This window comes from Sciurus vulgaris (genome assembly GCF_902686455.1).
Source record: "Sciurus vulgaris genome assembly, chromosome: 10".
NCBI lineage: Eukaryota > Metazoa > Chordata > Mammalia > Rodentia > Sciuridae > Sciurus > Sciurus vulgaris.
Window position 1 is genome coordinate 49,223,797 of NC_136470.1, and position 24,171 is coordinate 49,247,967.

The 24,171-nt window shown below is 38.0% G+C and overlaps 1 protein-coding gene across 1 annotated transcript; it reads left to right on the forward strand.

Moving 5' to 3' along the window:
- Positions 1-1,227: 1,227 nt before the first annotated feature.
- LOC306637581 (cell cycle control protein 50C-like) lies at positions 1,228-21,783 on the forward strand. Its single transcript, XM_079100333.1, has 7 exons — positions 1,228-4,721; positions 6,418-6,528; positions 10,519-10,620; positions 11,672-11,759; positions 12,195-12,335; positions 17,435-17,644; positions 21,216-21,783. Exons 1-7 carry the CDS (start codon positions 4,407-4,409, stop codon positions 21,401-21,403), a joined length of 1,155 nt encoding a protein of 384 aa, XP_078956459.1. The 5' UTR covers positions 1,228-4,406; the 3' UTR covers positions 21,404-21,783.
- Positions 21,784-24,171: the final 2,388 nt, after the last annotated feature.

Sequence of the window (24,171 nt, forward strand, 5' to 3'; positions counted from 1 at the left end):
GCAAAATTTAATGGAGTTAATTCCTATGTTCCTCCTCCTACAGCTTCTCCCAGTGTTAATATCTTATATAACTATGATACAGTTGCCAAAACTAAGACATCAACATCAGTACTATACATTTAACTAAACTACAGACTTTGTTCGGTGTCACCAATTTTTTTCACTGATGTCCTTTTTCAAGTCCAGGAGCCAAGCCCAGATTCCATATTGTGTTTAGTCTTTATGTCTCCTGATGGTGACAGTTCCTCATTCTTTCCTTCTCCTTCATGACTTTCACACTTTTGATGCATACTTGTCACGCATTTTGCAGAATATCCCTCAGTTTGGATTTTTCTATTATTTCCTTATGATTTTATTGAACTTATGCATTTTTTTGGCCAGAACCACAGTAGCAGTATGTGCTTCTCAATGTATTGTGTCAGGGAATGTTATTGTGGTTTTTACCAATGATGTCATGTCAGCCTTGGTCTCCTGGTTAGGCAGTATCTGCCAATTTTCTCCACAACAAAGTTGCTGTTTTTTCCTTTGTAAACAATATCTATCTATCTTGGGGAAGATACTTCAAGGCTACGCACATACCTCTTTTTCCTCAAACTTTGCTCACTAATTCTTAGCAATAATTGGTAGTTCTTTTCTGCAACAATTATTACTGCGAAGATTTTTTGTTTACCTTATTCTCTTTTTTTTTTTTAATTGTAAACAAATGGGATACATGTTGCTTCTCTGTTTGTACATGGCGTAAAGGCATACCATTTGTGTAATCATAAATTTACATAGGGTAATGTTGTTTGATTCATTCTATTATTTTTCCCTTCCCCCCACCCCTCCCACCCCTATTTTCCCTCTATACAGTCCTTCCTTCCTCCATTCTTGCCCCCCTCCCTAACCCTAACTCTAACCCTAACACTAACCCTTCCCTCCCCCCATTATGTGTCATCATCCACTTATTAGCGATATCATTCGACCTTTGGTTTTTTGAGATTGGCTTATCTCACTTAGCATGATACTCTCCAATTTCATCCATTTGCCTGCAAATGCCATAATTTTATCATCCCTTATTCTCTTAATATATTTTTATTGAAATTTCTCTGTAAGAAAGAACTATTTCTTTTTCCCATTTATTTATTCAATTATTTCTTATTTATTCAATTATTTATTTTGGTATGGGCTCATAATATTTATTCTGTGGGTTAAGTGCAATACTGTTTTTTATTTTCTTGAGCAAATTCTCTTACTTTTCTTACTCATGTAAATTATGTTACCTATTATCCACTTTGTGCCAAGCACTGTGTTTACAGTTATCGCACTTAGTCTGTCATGTTTGATCACTGACATAGTTCTGAAGGAAGAATGTTACTATTCACATTTTATAAACAGTAAAACTGAATCTCAAAAGGAACATACACTAGTTCAAACAGAAGAACTGGAAGTCAAACCCAGGTCTCCTGTTTCACTTCAAGACACCAACTTGTCTGTTTGGAGACTCGGGCATATACAACAAATAGATAATAAAGCAAACAGATCCCACAGGAAATTCTACACTTAAATTCTGTGAAGTTTTAAACAAGCCTCAGAGGCTAGCAAATAGAAATACAGCAAATCACACTCTCCTGCATACTAGCAACTTGCTGCTCATGCACCTCTGCAGGCCAAAAGCCACACAGAAGGATTCAGGGAAAAAGAAATGTGTTCCATTCTCAAGGGTCCTGACCAGAGCCCAGCAAGTTAAAGGAAAGGAAAAAAAGCCACCATAGAATGAAATTTTATCCAAACTATGCCTAACTAACCCTACTATTTTTATTCATTTAACCCTAACAAGTGAGATGTTCTCAGCCACAAGTAAAAATGAAAATGATCACATGTCTTCCAAATACCAGCATTCAACTACCTGTCAAGTGACATGTCTTAGAATAATCTGGAAAAAAGTTTATCAAGCCTGATTTTTTGAATGAATAAATCTGCATATTAAGACATTGCTACCTGTTTCTTTCAGAATCCAAGCCAATCCATCAAGGTGCTGTTATTGACTTGCCCAAAACAAAAAATGAGACCATTATGAACATTAAATATGTGAGAGTGTTCCCCACACTTCCAGATTCTGTATTCATATTTAGTATATTTACAGCTAATAGGAAACAATAATGAGATACAAGGCAACTTCAAACATAAAATATGGCTTATAATGCCTCAGAAGGCTGTCTACACCCATGGTTACAGAAAAGTGAAGGCAAGAATTTTAAAAATCACTCTTTCAAATTTCTAGTGATACCGCAGTACAACAGCTACTAACAAACTGTCACATAGGTACAGTCTAGAAGTGTTCCCACACAGGCAATTTTGTCCCCCCAGGGGACCTTTGCAATATTTGGAAATATGTTTGGTTGCCACACCTGTGGGGGATGAGGGGTTACAACTGGCATCTAGTAGATGTTGTGACTGAGGCAAGGGATGCAGTAAAACATTCTGCAATTCTACAGTACAGCCCCAACAAAGTAATACCTGGCTCAAAATGTCAGTAGTGCTGAGGAGCCCTCTTCTAGAAATATTGAAAAGCAAAGCATAGGAAGTTTATTTGCAAACTTAAAATAGATTTACTTAGAAGAAATAGGTGAATGTAAAATATATATCTGATTATAGCTCCAGAATATTGCACTGGAAGTGTGTGCTACCTGTGATTATTCCTTTTCATGTGTCCACTGGACCAGGCCACAAGCACCCAGATAGTTGATCAAATATTATTCTGGGTGTTTCTGTGAGGGTGTTTTGGAATGGAATTAACATTTAAATTGGTGGACTTGAGTAAAGCAGACTGCCCTCTGTAATGTAAGTGGGCCTCATGCCATCGGTTGAAGACCTGAAGAGAACCAAAGGCTGACCCTCCCCCAAGTCTGAGAATTCTCCTGCCTGGCACTTTCTAACTGAAACACTGGCTCTTCCTGACTCCTCCAAGACCTTGGCCTGCAGACCTCAACTGAGACCTTGCAGTTGCTGCAGATTCTCTATAATTGTGTGAGCAAATCTTTTATATAGGTATATAATCATACAATCTATTGTTTCTGTATCTCTGGAGAACCATGATTAATATACTACCTGGGAAGCTTAGTTTGGGATCTTGGTTAGTTTGCTTTTGTTGTTTTATAAAAAGAAATATTATTTTTATTTTTATTGGTTTGTTATAGGATGGTCCTTTTACTATTAGCTCAGTAGTATACTCCCCACCTGATGCTGGAACAAGTACCTAAATCACAAACAAACCTGGTATTTTGTAGGTCAACACTGCACATGTAATTTAATCTCATAACCTGTTATTCCCTTTTAAACCTGAGTTCCTAACTCTGTTCTTTCAGTAAAACAATAGTCGATGATAACTAGAAGTGTTTGCTTCCATCTTCCCACGCATGCTGTCTGACAAGGACAGCCATACTAGTTGCCACCTCCAAATCAGATTCAAATGTCACCAGAAAGTTTCCCATTGGTATTTTACCTTTTTCCAATTTTGCAAATAGGAAGAGTTGACTCTGAATTGGAAACCTCCTATGTAAGTACTTGCATTTATTTTGTATTCTTTTAAATGTACATTTGCCAAAATCATTGCCTTCTTTGACACAAAAACAGTTCATCACAACATCTCTGCCTAATATTAATAAAAAGGGAAGATTAAAAATGCACATACTGCCTAATTTTAAAAATCCTAATTCTGCATTAATGCCAATTTTTAAATAATTAACTATTGTTAACAGCCTAATGAAAATGTTAGTGGATTGCTAATAAAGGAAAACAACAAAGACCAACCATATACCAGTGTTGAACATCTAATTGATTATCTTTCTCTCACCTCATCTGGTCTTCTCCAGTGCAGGCATTTGGGAGAAATTAGGAAGAGATGTTTTAATCTGCATTTCTATGGAATCTTTCTAATGAATTGGGGTGGGGGGGGAAGGAAACTGCTGAAATTAAACATCTGTGATCTGCAATTCCATGTATGCTTCTCCCTTATTCATTGTCACAAATAGCAAAGCCAGGTATCTGAGAGCATTTTTCCAACTCAGTTTATACTCACATTAGGTGACAGCCACATTTGAAAAAAAGCTGTCAGCCCTAACTTATTTTTATGTATTCAAGGATCTAAGCAAGTTCCTAAAGATAAATCCATTTTTTCCCATTCCTGGAAGGGTTTGCCTTGAATTAGTCACCAAATCCCAGAAATAGCCCATACTGATTATTTCTGCTTATTGCTAGATGTTAATTTCTATAGACCTTTCTGGGCACTATCCTTCTAGGTATGGTGTTTAGCACAAGTCTTTCTCAGCCTAGGTAAAATATACCCAGCAATAGTTGACCGAAGAGAGATATGCTCCTGTTGAAAATCAGGTCTGGTTGAAGAATAAGTCCAGGAAGTAGAAAAGATGTTGCAACTTCAGAGAAAGAATTCATGTAATTCTTCCTGTAAAATTAACATCATTGGTATTACTATGAGTAGGAATGTTCTAAATGTACCAGAAGTGTATCTAGTCCCCTACAGGACCAACATGGAGAAGGAATTCCATCATCACCCGTCCAGAATGCCAGACAACTCTGCCATGAAGCAACAAAAGTTGCCTGCCCACCAACTCCACTTCTCAGCCCGGGTAGTCCTCACTATATTTTTTGCTACAGGAGTATTCTGCTTTTGCATGGGTGTCATCCTTATATTGTCTGCACAGAGCATCCAGGAAATAGAGGTTTGTCCCATCTTACTTTATTTATTTTTTTGGTACTGGGGATTGAACCCAGGAGTACTTAACCACTGACCCAATGCCCAGCCCTTTTTTATATTTTATGTAGAAACAGGGTCTCATTAAGTTGCTTAAGGCCTCACCAAGTTGCTGAGGCTGGCTTTGAACTTGCAATCCTCCTGCCTTAGCCTCTGAAGCCGCTAGGATTACAGGTGTGCACCCCACACCCAACTCCATCTTACATTTTCAGTGCAGTTTCTAGGAATTTTCAACTTTGGGAAATGATTACTTTGGGAATGATCAGTTTGAGACCATGGCACCTCAACAGAGACCTAAATGAGACTGCAACATCCCTCTTTCAGCTCACAGGTGCAAGTAGAAATAGAGCCCATGTGGTTGCTTTATCAGTCCCTACTACTTATTAAAGACAGTTGCAGTTGCTCTCAAGCTGATCAGCTCAGCTATTTGTGTACAAGAGCCTGGCAAAGTCAGTTGGGTTTTTCTTGTTTTGTTTTTTTCTTTTTTGGTACTGGGGATTGAACTTGGGTATACTCGACTACTGAGCCAAATCCCCAGCCCTATTGTGTATTTATTTAGAGAGAGGGTCTCACTGAGTTGGTTAGCAGCTAGCTATTGCTCAGGCTGGCCTTGAACTCGTGATCCTCCTGCCTCCACCTCCCGAGCCACTGGAATTACATGTGTCTAGCAAATCAGTTACTTTTTACAGTAGCAGAGGAGCAAGCATGCCACTAATAGGGGTAGAAGGAGAGAGGCACAGCCAAAGGACCCATGACTCACACTGATAAGAGCCAAAGATATGGGTCTTCAATTTTTTTTTAAAACATGTGCATTTTTATTTTAATTTTTCCATTAACATGTAAGTATCATACATATTTATTGGATACAATGCAATAGTTTAGTACATGTATAAAATATATACTGACTCTTAAAACTTATAAATGAAGAAATAAGCAGAATGCAACACCATTTTAAAATTAGATTTATTCCATGCACATCTATAATCGTACTTGGAACACTTCTTTCTCTGTGTTCAACCATTTTTGGTAACTTCTGCTGAATGCCATTTAAAATACTTCATTAGCATGAATTTTTTCCATACAATAAAAGGAAAAACAGTGAAGCGACTTCCCCATAAAGGTGATTAGACTCAGGCTGTAAGCCCAGTTTTCATGAGTCATTGACTGTTGCCTTCCTAGTGACTTCTTTAGGATCAAAAGGCAAGTCTGGGTTCCTACAGGTCACATAAGAATGCAACAGTGGGCTGGGATTGTGGCTCAGTGGTAGCGTGCTCACCTAGCATGCATGAGGCCCTGGGTTTAATCCTCAGCACCACATAAAAGTAAAATAAAGTTATTTTGTCCACCTACAATTTTATATATATATATAAATATACATATATATTATATATATATATATATATACATATATAAATCATTTAAAAAAAAAGGTTGGAACAGTAACACTGAACTTCAGGCAAGTGGCAAAATGCTGCCAGATTCTCAAATGAAAGGCTGCCAAAATGCCCTGAAACACTTGCCCTGCACAGCCCGATGCCCATCATTCAAGTTGTAGACTCCATGCCCCAGACAGGTTGAAGACTTTGGTGTACTTGGGACTTGAATTTTAAGATCAGAACTCACATAGTTTTTAAATTACTAATGTTCTTTTCCCTGCCTGACAGATTAATTACACATACATCTGTGAAAATTGTGCTAAACTTCGGGAAAATGCCTTTAATTTTGACCAAAAATGCACCTGCTCCGTTCCCTTCTACCTTCAAGAGAATATGGAGGTTAGTGAAATTGAAGAGTTCAGTTGACTTTATGTTGTTATACTTCTATTTAACTCTCCTCAAGTTTATAATTTCCATCAAATGGTTACCAAAACTTAATAAAAAATACTTTTTAGAAAAAGGCAGTCTGAGGGTGACAAATCTTGAGTTTATGCCTGCCCTCACGTTTTCTTGGTATTATTATTCAACTTTGTTTTCTTCATTTCTAAATTTTAAGAATCTTTACCTTCCCAAGTTGTAACATAATTCTTATAATCAAATAGGGTTTATTTCCAGTGTCAGCACAGGAGGTAACTATAGAGATCATTGGATTCAACTACTCATTTTGTAATGAGAAAATTATTGGGCTGGGAGGTTAGGTGACGTGACCAAGGACACACAGAAAGCTAATGTCAGTGAGACTTCCTTGGGAGCTCCATACCCCAAGACATTGCCTATGTGTATCTGCATAATCCCAAAGAGACTCTTGGCCTAATTGTCAGGCACTGTGAAAAATGGCAAAGAAATACTGAGAGGTTTCTACAGGAGCTCAGTAAAGTCTCGTGTTTGTTAATCCAGGTCCTCTGAGAAGAAGACACCAAGACAGAATGAGACACACAAGAGGTTTAATGGAGGGATGCCTGAGGGGGAAATGAGAAGGGAGCTGGAGGCTGAGAGAGATGTGGGACCACAACACGGCTCTGACCCTCTACAAGGAGAGAAGAAAGGAGAGGGGAAAGGGGGGATGGGCAGAGGTGAGGAGGGTTTTCAGGAGATGATGATGGCTTAGGTTTGGAACTAACTGGGTTTGAGGCAGGAGCAGCACCTTGAGGTGGAATGTTCAGTGGAAGCTCAAGAGAAAACCTGCCTAGACTAAGATCCATCCCATCTAGAGAGCCATCAGTGAAGGAAGGAAAGGAGGGGTACCAGGTCAATGCAGAGCATGCTGCAGCAGAGGGATACAGAGTCCAGAGGACAGAATAGGACCCTAAAATACCTTTGAGGAGCTGAAGGAAATGCATTTTTCATTGGATTAAGTCTGTGGAGGACATGAAGAAAGCTCTTCTCAGATCTACTGCAGGGAATGTGATAGTGATGATCCCGAAGTGTTTCTCAAAGACCATGCTCCCCAGAGCCCCACAAATCAGGGGCTAAGCACAGCAGGAATACTGAGGTAAGCTCTTCCAAGAGAGAGGGTGCCTAATATGTATCTTTGGGAAATTCTGTCAGTTTGCTAAAACTTTCTTAAGAATGCATTGCAATCTAAGATCTTTCTTCCTCCTTCCCTTTCTACCCTTACATAATCCCTCCTTCCTTTTTTTTTTTTTTTCTTCCCACCTCCTCCCTTCTTTCCTTACTGAAATTTAAGAATGCTTAAATTTTTGAAGAAAAATATCCAAAAGATAAAAGCTAAAAAGGGCTTCAATCCTTAAATCTGTCTACCCTTAAAGAGGCCTATAAATTCTTACCAGTGACTGATCATTCCTTTCAAGCAGAGGCTTCTCATAAAAACCCAGTCAGACTACACAGGACAATCACAGGAGTTTCAACTCTCCAGTTACCTGCATTGCACACCCTGGAACCTAAGCAAAGATACTTACAAAACTCCTTTTTTTTTTTTTTTTTTTTTAACCAGGGATTGAACCCAGGGGCTCTCAATCACTGAGCCACATCTCCAACCCCACCCACCACTGTTTTTTAAATTTTGAGACAAGGTCTCACTAAGTTGCTGAGGCCAGCTTTGAACTTGCTATCCTCCTGCCTCAGCCTCCCAAGCAGCTGGGGAAACTCTCTGTCTTAAAGAAAGGAATCCTGTCCCAAGTGCCACTGAGTTTAAAGGAAAGAAAACACCATAAAGTTAATTGTGCCTCCAGGAATAATCAAAACAGATAATGGTCTTGGAGACATTGTTAAGCTACATCTTAGAGAATCATTGAAAAGAGGCTATAGTTCCTAGTGTGGCAAATGCTCTCTGCACGTTTCTTTTGTCATTTACGTAAATATATAACTTTGGTTAAGTAGAACTTTGGGCTTCCAAGGATGGTAAATTCCATTCTGTGGATTTCATACTTTCTGTGTCAAGGATCAACAGTGGAGGGTCCCTCTCTGGGTAAGGAAATATAATCAGTCTTTCTCACTAAGCCTGGTTTATTTGCCTTCAAACCAATACTCTCTGTCATGGGCCAGCGTCTCCACTTTTCAGTCTTCAAAAGATCTTCTGTTACAAATGACAAAGTTCTTCATTCTTTCTTGTTTTCCATAACTGGCCACACTTATCATGACTTTTCTTGCCAGCTTACCATGGGTATCCAGCTTCCATTTTCCATATCAATCCACTTTCAGGTCCTTAGGAAGTGAGGCCAAAAGTCTTTCCAATATGCTGTTTTTACATAGGGTCGAAGAATCAATGAGCTTAGAGGATTACAAAGTAATGCTTTTGTGTCTTACACTGAATATAGTACCTAATACTCAAGAAGATATACTTAATAAAGGTAGATCTTTATGTTTTGAGATACAGCCCTTCATTATTTTGAAGGTATGTAGTATATTAATTATAAACAACTACATTGGACATTTCTGTGTGTAGTGTTAGTAAAATCTGTCTCACATCTGCCTGGCGATTTCAAGAGGCTTGCTTTGCCACCATAAAGGTAGCCTGTGACTGAGCAGCCTCACACAGTAGCACACATGGAAAGACATCTCTCTCATGGCAAAAAAGGCTACTTATTTTTAGGGTGAAAATCACCTTCTTAGTGGGGTAAAGTGGTACATGCCTGTAATACCAGCAACTCAGAAGGCTGAGGAAGGAGGATTTCAAGTATAAGACCAGCCTACACAACTTAGTGAGATCCTGTGCAGATCAGTGGTCAAGTGACCCTAGGGAGCTGAAAGTGGTGGCATGCTTTTAATCCCAGAGACTCAGGAGGCTGAGGCAGGAGAATTGTGAGTTCAAAGTCAGCCTCATCAACTTCGTGAGGTGCTAAGCAACTCAGTGAGACCCTGTCTCTAAATAAAATACAAAAAGGACTGGAGATGTGGCTCAGTGGTTAAGTGCCCCTGGTTTCAATCCCAATACCAAAATAAGGGGTGGGGGGATTGCCTTCTTTGGGATCAGTGGGTCATTCCATCATGTGTCCATAGCAGATGGCTTACCATTTCTGAAGTAATTATTACGTGCCAGGAACTGTGCTAGATCCCAGGAATAAAGAGGCAAAACACCAGGAGGCTGACGTCAAGAAGCTTTTAGTCTCATGTCTTTTATGTGCCCAGTATGCACAGACACCTAAATATGCTCGGTAGCTCCAATTTTAAATAATGTTTCATGAATTTGCTTTGAATTTATGTGACTTTGGGTACCCACCACAACCCCTAGTGAAGTGTTTTTCCTGGGTAGCTGGGAAATTACAGTATTTGTAAAAGTAATTTTATGTATTAAAAATACAAAACCTGATTATAAAAAAATTTTTCAAGGCAAGAGCACAGTAGCCCTCATGAAAACTTTTAAAATAGGTTATTTAGTCATTATTAATAATCCCTATAGAACAGGACTTCTCACTAGTGATTGTTAAGAATTATTTCTTGGGTTTCTATTTTCCAAAAAAGAGACATTCAATTCTCATCAAGTTTTTCAGTACTTTTTGTTTTCAAAATTCCTGGGGGAGTGGGGGTGAGAGAAGAATGGAGGAACTTTAGATTATGTAGAGGGAAATGAGGAGGGGGTATGAAAAATGGTAGAATGAGACAGATATCATTTCCCTATGTACATGTATGATTACATGAATGGTATGAATCTACCTGGTGCATAACCATAGAAATGAAAAGATGTACCCCATTTGTGTACAATGAATCAAAATGCAGTCTGTAAAAAAAAAAAAAGAGAGAGAGAGAGAGAGAGTGAGATACAGGTATAAGGAAAACATGTAAAACGAATAGAAAAAAATTCCTGTCCAAGTTTATTAACATTCTACTTAATTTCTCCTACTCTTGTCTTCTTGGTTTTCTCCCATTCAGGGTGATGTGTATATGTACTACAAATTGTATGGCTTCTATCAGAACCACTATCGCTATGTCCTATCCAGAAGTAATAATCAACTGGTGGGTAAGGATATAATGGTAAGAGTTTATTTAATTTGGTATAATATTCTTTTTATTTTTTAAACCAGGTGGATATTTTAGTCTAAAAGTGGATGGAAAATAAACTCAAAAGTTAAGGTTTAACAAAACAGTAATACTTATTTTGTTTTTGCCTAAATTAAGGAGCTGAGTATTCAGGATAAGTGTTATTAAGAAAGAGCACCGTCCCACTTTGAAGCAATAATGTGAATCCTATCCAAGTAAATGGTTACCCTTTCATGCAACATTTTGTGAGATCTTGTATCAGTTTGGCTCACTTGTCCTTGCTATAATTGGGTCCTTCAATTCCATCTATGTTAAGAAAATTGGTCTCATTTTGATGGAATAAAAGCCTTCAATTTCACTGAATAGCTTTTCAGACCTAGAATTTTAAATTTTTACTTTTTTTTTTTTTCTTTTTTGCTTTATTGGGGATTGAACCCTGGGTCTCACACATACTAGGTGTTTTACCATTGAGCTACATCCCCAGCCCCTAGTTTTTGCTCTTGATAGATGATCTACAACATGGTAGCAAAAAAAGCAAGAAGGAAACCTTTTACTTAACTGACATAAGGTGAAAGTGATAACCAAATCATTTTTAGCAGCTACTGTCAAAAGATGTATTTTGGTAGTTTCAATAGATGAAGTCCCTGTGATCAGTCATCTAGCTATAGAATCATGATCTGTGTACTCTTCTGAATATAAGTTATACTTTAGTAAAAAGATGCTTAAAAATGTATCCCAACATAGACTTAGTGTGATAGGTGGCCTAACCAGCAAGGTAAAGTTCCTTCCTACAGATACTTTTGGTAAGCTATGTATTGTTAATGAGGAAATAAACACACTTAGACACCCATATACATACATGCATATCTCAAAAAAACAAAAATGTCCTAGTCTAAGTGAGCCAGAAGCCTGGGAAAAACAGATAGCATTCTATGAGATTGGTTTGTTTCAATAATATAGGGTGGGTTGATTGGTGTTGCCAGTGTTCTCTCTTTTAATATTCTAAGAGTTTGCCAAAAGCATTTCTCATTGATGTGTCATCCAGGATGTTGAGGACTGTGCTCCATTCAAAGTGTCCCAGAATAAGACCCCCATCGCTCCCTGTGGTGCTATTGCCAACAGCATGTTCAATGGTAGGTGACTTTTTTTCTATCTCTGTGATGGTCCCTTTCAATAGTGTATAACTTCCTAGATGTCCAGAACATAATCCTTGTAGTGGAGTGGGAGTTTTTTTTGTTTTGTTTTTTTGGTTTTTTTAATGCTATATCTACTACCCTGGTTAATTCAGAACACAGATGTATGGTATTTCATTTGCAAATAAGTTCTTCCCTGCCAGAAATCTGAAAGAATAGTCAGGAAGCATGAGTTAGATGGAGCTTAAGAGTATTTTTCAATAATTGGCTCAACTTTGGCAGGAAAAAGAATGGTCTTGTGAATCTATGGCATGTAGGCATGTTGAAAGTCTGCAAAAACCCATTTTTCTGCCATTCTGCATTTTGGTTCTTCATTTTTAAAGGTGGCAAAATTTCTTACACGTATCTCTGACACAACTTGCAATTTTCTTTCAGATACCATAATTCTTTCATATACCCTTAAGTCATCTGTACATATCCAAGTTCCAATGCTAAAGACTGAACTTACATGGTGGACAGATAAGTACGTCAAATTTCAGAATCCAAGTCTCATAAATCTTTCTGATCGTTTTGTAGGTAAGATCTATATAGTAGTTCAATATTCTAACCTCTTTATAAAAACTTTTTTTTTAACGTATGGGGAAATGTTTCTTTCTTTTTTGACTCCTTTTCACTCTTACTTTCTCTACCATGTGCACCTCCATCATGTACCTACCAGAAACAAGAAATTATTGGTTCGGTTTCCTCCATTTACCATCAAGACAAAGGAGATGTTTTAAGAAACTTGCTGCTTCAGTTCTATTCAGGATGACTGTATAATCTATCATCCAAAGTGATGCACTTTGGATAGTAAAAGGGGACACTAGAATAACTAGATATATACTATTTAAAGTTTTCATTTACTGATCAATAAATTGACATAACATTCATAGACCTATAAAATAATTGTACTAAAATCTACTTTCAAAAATGCAGTTGCTTCAAATATCAAAATAATATACAAGTATACAATAAACCAATTTTTAGAAAAACTACTTTAGTTATTATCTAAACATTACAAGATACAACATAAGTGAGATGTTTATTCTGGATACACATTCACATTGTTTATTCTGGATACAGTTTCACAATTTCTTCGCCATATCTGTCTGCAAACTCACCCCTGTATTTTTCTTATGAACTTATTATTTTTGCTGTAGCCTTAGTTTTAATTCTTTCACAAAATTTTTTCAAGTCTTTTTTCAAGTTGAAATTTATAGTTAATCAGTTTGAAATTGTTGGTGCCCTTAACTGAAGGCACCAACAATTCTCTTTTGACTCTAATATCTTTTATTGAGAAAATACTCTTTAGGTGTCAAGATACTCATTATGCTCACAGCCACTTTGGCTAAATGGAGGAAATTCTCAATTTCAATTTCTAGTATTTTAAGCCAAATATTTTCATCAATAGTGGTTTTTCTTTTTACTTCATATTGTTTTTTCTATTTTTGATCCTTTTGAATGTATTATTAAATCTAGATGCTACAAATGTTAGACCTTCTCAATATCATTTCATTCTAGTACAGAAAATTTTATCCAGTCCAGTGCTGTTAAAAGTCTTCACATAAATCAAGATGTTCCAAAGCATAATTATAGAATTTAAAAATTAAATTTCATATACATTTGAACTCTTACTATTTAATATGTTCAATTATTCCTTTGCTCTAACAGAGAGTTCAATCTCTTCTTATTTACAAGCTTGGTTTTCAATAATTATAGTTCATTAAATCTTCAAAAACAAGCTTTTTGACATTTAATATTTCAGACACTTTAAAAATTGTTTAAACTATTTTGAGCAAAATGCAACCCAAAATCAGAAAGTAAATTTACAGAAAAAGTTCAGAATCATTGTAGGACACATCATTTGATGTACAAAAACATTCCTTAATGGTCCAGGTGTCTCTAAAATTCTTATTAATGATACTATAAGTAGTATCATTCTGAAATATGTTTAATTTAACATGTTGTAAGAATTTTGCAGTTCAGTTTCTTAATGAATTAGCAAAAATATTTAAATTTGTACAATTGCAGCTCTTGTTTTGATTAACAAGACATTGTAGTTTGCTTGGATACAATTGTGAATTATATATGTACAACCACCAATTTTAAGTATATTTCTTCTCTGTCAATTTACTGAAAGCATTATCTTTACTTATATCACTACAAAACTACATTTTCTTATATCACTATAAACCAATTTAAACTTGACTCTTAAAGTTTTAACTGAGTTTGTAGTAACATTTACAATAATGTCAAAGGTTTTATCTTTAATGATTGAACTTCTAAAAACTTGGCTTTGATTCCATGAGGAATTAGACCCCCCCCCAATCAAACTATCATAGGCAATTTACCTGATTTTTCTATGTGAAGACATTCATGTAAAAATGACCTCACTTAACTCTTTACAAAGTTCCTTTTGTGCTAATGGAGTTAACACATTAAGAGATTTTTCTTGTTTACAAAAACTATCTGTATAAAAAATTGAAACTAGACAACATCCATTTGATGTTAATAAAAAATCGTGCTCACAGTAATACATATATGGACCATTGTCTTTGGACATAATCTTTTAAAAGTAAGCCACGATCTTTTGAAGCAGATTCTGATGTTCTTCAGCAGATTTATATCTTTAGATTTTCATATGGCATGGGCATATCCATCAACTTTCCTAAGAAACTCCACTCAATTTTACATTAAACACATACATCCCATGTTTTAGCTCTTCACAGCTAAAAGGATTTATTAACAAATAAATAATGATATCAAACAATGTAATAGTTGTATAATAACACCATAAAATAAAGAACAAAACACTTTTGCAAGAGAGTTCAAAGTCCTCTCAGCAGGAGTGCTTGGCATCTATTTCCCACACATACATCATGTACACATAACCGGACCCGTAATTTCCCACGTTTTCCACTGACCCCACTGATCTGCAGTCTGGCAGCTTCACACAAATCACAGGCCAAAACAGAAACTATTGGCTAGCTGGCTGGAATGCGAAACAGCTGGCAGAGGTCACAGGGATAAGCTTATGTTAGATTTTGACTGAAAGGGTCCCTGCTCATCTTTCACATACAATCACACGTTAAAGTAAGTACCCCATTCACTACACATGGGTAGTTCATACACTACGAGTTAAGACCATGCCTGAAAACTGAAAGGATGAAATTATAGGCACATTGTTTATCTGGAGAACATGCTAAATCAGATGGGATAATGGACAACAGACATAAACTGGAACTGTCCTCAGCAAACTAGCATGTGTGGTCACTGTGTCTATAATGCAGTTGCTAGTTTTTGAAAGGAACTTGGCAGCGTTCTGTTGTTTTGTCTTAACCACATAACCATAGGCCTATAACACAAAGGGTCCTTGGCTTTCTCTCATCTCCTGCTGCACTTTGTTCTTGCTTTCATTTTAAGAGTCCCCACATTGTATTCATCTTTTTGCATATCTGTCTGTGAATTGCTGAAGGGAGGAATGGGTCTCATACAGGTTTTTATCTGTGGTACTTGATACATAGTGAGTGATCAAGAAATGCTTATTGTTGAATAAATAGATGAATACAAATGACCCAGGGAACTTGGAAAAAAAGGCTGTTTGCATCTCTTAAACCATGTTCCTTATACTCTGGACACATGGGATGGGGTGGGATTGGGATTAGAAGCTGATAGGAGAGGGCACCTTTCAAACTGTTTGTTGTTTTTTGGTGGTGCTGGGGATTGAACCCAGGGTACTCTACCACTGAGCTACATCACCAACCCTTTTTAAAATATTGAGATACCATCTCACTAAATTGCTCAGGCGGCTTCAAAATTGTGATCCTCCTGCCTCAGCCTCCAGAGTTACTAGGATTACAGGCATGCACCACCATGCCTAGCCCTTTGAACTGGGTGCTTCTGACATCAGTAGCCCATAGGACATTCTACCTTAGGTCATAATCTCAAGCCAAAGTAGAAAGAAGGTGAGGTCCATAGTGCAGATGCCAAAGGCAGTTTTAACTCTGAACAAAATTTTTTCTAGCAACAGTGATTGAAGTCTTGGGAAGGACCAAGATAGGTAAGCTCCACCGTATTTGCAAAGGAAGATTTTCCAGCAAAGGATTATTTCCAGAGGAAGTACCCTAGTATACAAACATACTTCAGCGGATTAATCCAGCCAAATTTAGACTTATGCTCTTACAAGCACCATAGCCCATGCTTCAAAAACAAGTCTGAATTTCTTTCTGGGAGAATTTATTTAACCCAGGGGTGCTTAACTACTAAGCCACATCCGTAGCTCGCTCTTGTGTTTTTTGTTTCTGTTTGTTTGTTTGTTAATTTAGAGATGGGGTCTCACTGAAACCATTAGGGCCTTGCTAAATTGCTAAGGCTGGCTTTGAACTCAAGATCCTCCTGCCTCAACCTCCCGAGCCACTGAGATTACAGGCATGTAATCCACCTAAGTCTGGATTTCTTTTAGTAGGAAATACTTCAGTCAGAAATCAGAGTTCAGAAAGAGTGGCTCCTGTTTACCATGTACACATCCTACAAGTAGAAGAACTAGACTTATGGTAGTAAAAAAGAATTACCCTTATTGACTAGCTGTTTAAAATTCAGTATGATTTTTATTACCCATTTCTGTCAGACGTAATTGGAATCTTCCCTCCTTTTATCAAGTATTTATTGAACACCTACTACGTGTCAGGCACTTGCCTAGCTGGTAGTGGAAAAGCAGAGGAAGATGAGAGTGTTCTCCAGAGTCCTCTGCAAAGTGGAAGAGAGACACACTCACAGTTGTGGAGTGGGAAGTGTGAGAACGGGAGTGCAGTCAGCAGACGCATCCCAGGCACCGCCCTTCACCCAGCGCTTCCAGCATTCCTCCAGCACCCAAACTGACCCGCTTCCTGGCGGGTCTGGGCTTGCAATTCCTGGCCTCTCCACCTTCTCCCACTTGCTAGTTCCCCTGCCTTGTGTGGAGCTTTGAGCTGTCAGGCGCCCTGCTGGGTGAACACCTATGTGAACCAGTCTTCCTGCACTTTCATAGCTATTTCCTTAGAGCACATTTCTAGAAGCAGAATTTCTGCACCAAAACATGCAAAACAATCAAACTTTCCACATATATTCCTAGATTGCCAGAGATGGTAACCCACGCGTCTGCTTCAAATAAAAGTTCCCCTTTTTTAGCTTCCTCAATGCTTATCACTCTTTTTTCTTTAAATGTTAACCAATTTTTGGATAGAAATAGTATCTTGTTTTAATTTGCCATCTTCAGATTACTTGTGAAATTTTTTTAAAAGAAGTATATTTCCCATGATGATACTGCAGAAGACAACTACCATCATCATTTTTTTTCTACCTATTTTTCAAGGCTTTATATGTGTGTAATATAGTTGAAGACATAATATTCATATATTTTGATATTTTACTCTTTTTTTTAACCCTATAAAATTATCATGAGTATTTCCTTAAAATCTTTAAGGCCATTATTTTTAATGGTTGCATACTTAAGAGAGCTTTCACACATATACTTTTTTAAAAGTCTGATTTCTTTTTCTCTTTCCTCATGAATAAAGTTGTTTCATTCTCTACCTCCTAGGGAAAACTGAGGAGATAGATGATTTTTCTGTACCACACCCCTTGTTTTCTTCCCTCAGGAACTGAGAAGCCCCCATACTGGCAGGCACCCATCTATGAGCTGGATACAAGTGATCCAGGAAACAATGGTTTCCTCAACGATGACTTCATTGTGTGGATGCGGACAGCTGCCTTTCCTACCTTCAAAAAACTGTACCGCAGACTCTATCGAGTACAATATTTTATGGATGGCTTACCTGCTGGTAATTATAGTTTCAACATATCCTATAGTATCCTTTTATACCACTTTCCTTTCTGAAGATGAAGGAAATCTGGCTACTGGTTGTTGAATTCTTTCATTCTTTACTTTTCTATCAAAAGTATACCAAAAGAAAAAAGTGTATTTCTCTCTTATAGATAATAGTGTGTAGGGGAAGAAAATACTGTCCCCTACTCCCCTAAGGTCTTCATCTGGGACTGACCTAAGACATTAACAGGAAAAAAAATACAAAATGTATTTACATGTATTTAGGAACCCTCTCAAGTAAAACAAAGACCCAAAGAAGTGACTAAGCCTAGTGTGTATGTACTAACTTGAAAAAAAGTGTCAGTTGTGGAAAAGTAACTAGACTTATAAGGGTTAGTTTAATCAAGTTTGTTTATACAGATTCATCTTGTCCTCAGCTCCCTGTCCTTAGTGATAAAAACATTTCTCCTGGTGTAGGAAGGGCATCTTTCTCCTTTTTTTGTTTTCAATAAGCATAAAATCACTTGATTTATTAATATTTAACATAACAAATATAAAGCATAACAAAGTTATCACATACATTGTTACATTAACTTTAAATATTACAAAATAACATTAGGGAAGGGCATCTTTCACATGGGAGTTTTATCTCTGTTGTTTTTGGAGGTTGGAGTGTCCCTCTTTCACTTGCTGTTTTTCAAGCATCTTTAACTCAAAATAATAGACTAAAGAGGCATATTTTGGGGTGGCATGTCTCCAACCTCTTCAGCTGTCATGTAGCTATTACCATTGTTATGTACTTAACTTGTGTACTTTTTTTTTAAAGGACTATCAGCTAATTACAGTATCAGGTAAAGAAGTATGGATAAGTGTGGATAACAGAAGTACTTAGGGAAGAAGCATTTTTGTTCCCAAAAAAAGACTAAATAGCAGTGCCTAGAGACCTAAAACCTAAGGATGGGATGAGGTGAGGATTCTGAAAGTAAAGTGAGATGGTTTTGATAAGAAGCAAATTTGGAATATAGACTAAAAATAGTAGAGACTGAGAATATTTTATTCTGGACAAAAGTATCATAGAACAAGGATGCCCAGGACTCAAGGGGCAGATTCAGTTAATCCAACCCACTCTGGTCGTGCTATGAGCTCTGCACTGAAGATGCTATATTTGTCCCTCCCTTAGGCACTAAGCCAGCAAGTGGGAGTCGGTGCCTTTGTAATGGACATATGGTCCAAGTTAAGAGACATATGCCTTAATAGAGATTATGAATTTTTCCACTTAGTTAAAATTACAAATATAACTCCTTTTTGTTGTTGTTGTTGCTGTTCTTGAGATTGAACCCAGGAGTGCTTACCCACATATCCACAGCCCTTTTTAATAAATTTTATTTAGAGACAGGATCTCACTGAATTGTTAGCGTACCTTGCTAAGTTGCTGAGACTGGCTTTGAACTTGTGATCCTCCTGCCTCTGCCTCCCGAGCCTCTGGGATAATAGGCATGCAATGCCCAGTATAACTCGATTTAAAAACAAAAAAGATTTAACTTTAAAGTGGCACCAAATACTGTCTTTAAAAAATTATATATTTAAACATAATTTATTCTAACTCTAATTTTCAGAGTTAATTTTAAATTTTCTTTACAATGCTCCCTGAGAAAAAATTCTCTTGGAAGTAGAATCTTTCCTGGGCTTGTACACAGCTTTGAAGCTTCAACCCAAAAAGGCATAGAGACCTCTTGCAGCATATCAGGGTTAGTGACTAGCTGTTTGGTGGAACCCCAAGCATGCCAGAGGTTCCTTAGCACAAAATTACCTGCCTCCTCAGTCTCTTTACCTCCTAAGGAGGGTGCATGAGAAATTTTGGAGGAAACCTAAAACATGAATGACTGCATATGCTCCAGTTTCCTACTCCATGTTTTCTTCTGTCCTACAGCAAGTGTATGGATATCTCTGACAGGGGACTAATGGTTTCCTCAGAGATGTCCCTGCTGATGTGAAGCCATCTCTGCCTCCTATCTTTTTGCCTTCTTTTGTAGTCATTTGCCTTTAGCTCACTAGTACCTTTAGCAGAGTCTCTAATTCTATGCAATGAAAATAAAAGCCACAAATTGCCTCTCTTATGGATCATTATAGGTACAGATCAAAGAGCAAATGGTAGAAGATTACCTTTTTAAGAGAAATGTCAGCAAACCCCTTTCTGCCTCAAAAAATTTAGGTACAGATTGGAAGTTGCTTGACAATTGCCTCTCAAAAATTTAGGTACAGATTGGAAGTTGCTTGACAATCGCCTCTCAAGTTGAACCTCTGATCCCAACTGTGAATGCCATACTGGTTAACTGCATTCAAGAAGTTGGGGGCCAGGGGAGGCACTGCTGCATCGCAGCGAGTTGGAGCTGGGAGATAAGGAAAGGAGGCCATGTACCAAACAGGGGACACCCTGTTTTCCTCTCGGGCCATGGTTTCCGTCATTCACAGTCATGTTTTAATGCTGATCACTCTCAAGTCTAGGTCTTCCCCACAGAACTTCAATCCTGAGCTTCAGGGCTACCACTGTACTACCTGAGGTGACCCTACTGGGAATATTACCCAGCCAACCCAGTGGCCTGGCTAAAAGGCAAGAAGAACTAAGCCTGGGCTGCAGATGATCACCACTTCTAACAGAAAAAAGATGTTCTGTGTGTGAGGGAGGGACTCCCTCCCCACTCCAAATGGAACTAAAGGAGAAGATGGGCAGGCAGATGGCTTGAGGTGGCACCCAAAAACCTGGTGACAATGAGAAAGTCTGATGTAAAAGAATAGAGAGAACTAGTTTCCTAACGTTTCCTTGTGCCTTTAAATAGCAGTTGCCAAGTGATTTGAGGCCTTTTAAGAGCTTTGCTGGGAAATACCTCTGTCCTCTGCCGTTGCTCTGAGAAACCTTTGTTTGTTTATTAGTTTCATTTACAAAAGGCACCAGATGTTTAAAAACCTCAGGCCACATGCATAATCAAAATGACATCATTAAAATGCTAATGATAGCAAACCCACTTCAAATACTTTCTCCCCAGCAGTGGGGATGCTGGCCTTTACAAACCTCAAACAAATGCATCATCTTTAGTTTTCCCATCAAAAATGCTTTGCCATTTTTCCTCTTATTTCACTTACTTTTTTTTTTTTTTTTTTCCTTAATCCCCACCCTTGAAATTTTTTCCCTGAGGCAGGACTTCAAACTTTAGCCTATTTAGGAACTTACCTCCCCTGGATCTCCTGATTCGTAAGTAAAAATTCAGGTTTGCTTGTAAAACCTATCTATAGGACTTTAACTTCCTTGGGATCGTCAGAGTAAGTTAGATATGTTTGGGTTCATCAAAGCAAGTTAAATATGTTTCACCATTATTCAGCTGTCTGAAAAGTCTTTCAGATTATGACTATATAAAAGCTGGGCTTGTTTTTACTTAATTTTATTCCAGCAAGACACAGAATACTTCTTGATCATGTTGAATCATATGAAATTGAATATTAAACCATTTTTTCACCCACAAAGAAGAGCAATTTTATATGGTTTAACCTAATATATTCTATATGTGCAATGACAGAGATGAAAGGTACTGAGATGGATCCTTAACAGGTCTTCTTAGATTTTCCAGTGACCAGGATCAAAGGAGAAAAATCTGTTGTCCTTTCTACATTAACATGGAGTGGAGGTAGCAGCCTTTTCTTAGGGCTTGCCTACACAGTGACAGGAGCATTTCTGTGGTTGGCTTCCTTTGCCCTGATGGCAATTCACATGACGATGAAAAAAAAGAAACTGTCCTATCGTCGTTAAAGTCAAGCTTTACAGAGGAAAGCAGAAAACAGAAATGGGGAGTGAAGTAATAGAGCCAAAGATCTCAAACAAGGCTTGAGATGACTGAGACATTTCAATAAGGGGAATTGCATTGACTGAATCAAAAACCATCCCAGACAGATAATGAGAATTTCAGAGGTGGGGGGAGGGAGGCATAATTATGTATAATAAATGTCCTTAGAATGCAGATAATAAATCATTCTTGTGCTCTAGACCAAGTCTCCAGTACTTATTTGAAGTCCTTGTGCCTGAAGACAAGTGAGCAGCCTAGAAGAATGCCATTGCCAGACAAGATCACATAGACCTGGATCCCCAAAAGTAGGTGAATGCTTTCAACTGTCAGATCAGCCTGCTAACTAGTGGAGAGTAGTGTAGACTTCCCAAGAGTAATTACTGAATTGAATTGAGAATCAGAATGATTTTTGAAAATTGATTCTTTTTTTATTATTTCCTCCTTTCTGTGAAGTCAAAACTAAGTTTTTTCTAAGTATAGAACAAGCAAAGGCTACAGCAGTGTACTGAGCACCCAAAACACAGCAATATACCAAAAGAAGGGCCAGAATTTTCATTAAGTTATTCATGTGGCGAAGAGGGAAGCACTGAAAGTGACTGATTCTCTAAAACTGTACACAGCACGTTGAGGGCAGGAAACAATTCTAGAACTTACATTGGGATGACAAGTTCTAGGGTACAAATGGTGACATGGACTTTTTTTTTCTTTTTATGAATTTTTTTGTAGTATTCCTTTATTTATTTATTTATTTATTTATTTATTTATTTTTGTAGAATGCCTTTATTTTATTTGTTTATTTTTATGTGGTGCTGAGGATCAAACCCAGTGACTCACACGTGCTAGGCAAGTGTTCTACCCTTGAGCTACAGCCCCAGCCCTGGTGACATGGACTTTTGATACTTGAAGTATGTGTGTTGAAGGAACTTCTCAAGGTCTATCTTTAAAAGGTTTTTGTTCCTGCCAAAACTCACAGGAGACTGGATGAAGTGGTGTGCTTGCAAAGCTACCAGGTTACAAAGCCCCACAGATTTAGGTACCTAAATGATCTCAGTATAATATTTTTTGTGGTGGGAAGGGGGATTGAACACAGGCCCTCTCACATGTTAAGCAATTGCTCTACCACTGAGCTATATCCCCAGCCCTGACCACAACAATATGCTTTTTAAAACGTTTTTATATTAATTTTTTGAGGTGGAAAAAGTTTTACTCTGTGGTGATTCTAGGACCAGAATTGTCATTGTTAAAAATATAATACCAACACATAGGTCTCTTTAGGAGCCAAGAAAGCCTTTGCATTCACCAAAAAAAAAAAAAAAAAAAAACTGCACTTTTCCAAAAAAATGGAATTGTTTCAACTACCAACTCAGAAATCTTAGAATCCTTTCCTGTCTCACCTACCAGGTATAGCCATTTTTCTCTGGCAATCAGGTGTGGTAGGCTGTGTGGTGCCACCTCCCCAACATTTGGATATGATGCTCTCCACATCCAAATCCCTGGAGCCTGTACTGTTACCTAACTTGAAATGAAGAAGACTTTGCATACATATGTGATTCAGTTAAGAATACTGATATGAGGTGATTATCCTGGGTTATCAGGGTAGGTTCCAAGTAACCACGAGGGTCCTTTTAAGAGGATAGCAGGAGATCAGGGGAATAGGGGATATGACAACAGAAACAGAAGGTTGGAGTGCTGTGAGGAAGGAGCCATTCAGCAAAGCTGGGAAAAGCAAGAAATGATTCTCCCCTGTAGGCATCGGAAGCCCTGCCAACACTTTGATCTGACCTCCAAAAATATATAATAGATTTATATTGTTTTAAGCATAGAGCATGTGATAAAATGCTAGAGGGTAACAGAATATGCCAAGAGCCATGGTTTGCCAGACTTAGGTGACCTAGTCAGGGCAGGGTGCTGGGAAGGGACAGAGCTCATGTGTGAACCAGGCCCACTGAAGTCAGATCCTGGGCTCTTGGCCCTAATCCCACACCCCTCAGCTACGGTGCTGATTAGGAAAAGGCCTGAACACATGCCTTCCATCTCGAGCTTGCTTGTCCACTTAAAGGATGCTGTATTAGTCAAGGTTCTCCAGGGAAGTAGAGTCAATTTGCATAGATAAACACATAGATTTATTTTTAAAAATTGGCTTATGTCCTGTAATCCCATGGACTCAGGAGATTGAGGCAGGAGGATCACAAGTTTGAGGCAACTCATCGAGGCCCTAAGCAGCTTAGGGAAACCCTGTCTCAAAATACAAAATAAAAAGCACTGGGGATGTGATTCAATGATTAAGTGCCCCCTGACTGTTCAATCCCTGGTTTAAAAAAAAAAAATGGCTCATGTGATTGTGGAGGCTGGCAAATCCAGATGCGGAAGGCCTGCTCAGGAAAGAGCTGCAGTCAAAGTCTGAAGACATTTTCCTGGGAAACAGGAGCTGCTGTTACAATGAAGACTAAAGGCAGTCTGCTGGAGAACTCCCTCTGACCCTGGGAAGGTCAGCCTTTCATTGTATTTAGTTCTTCATATATTGGGACCCAAGCACAATCCGCTTTACTCAGAGTCCACTGGGTTAGGTTTAAATCTCACCTAAAAACCCTCCAGAGTAAGATTTGACCAAATATCTTGGCACTCCATGGCCCAGCCAAGTTGGCACATAAAATTAACCATCAACAAGTAGTCAAGAGGTTCTCCCAAAAAGCCCTCTTCATTTACTTTGTCTAGAGTTGCCTTAATGGAACGG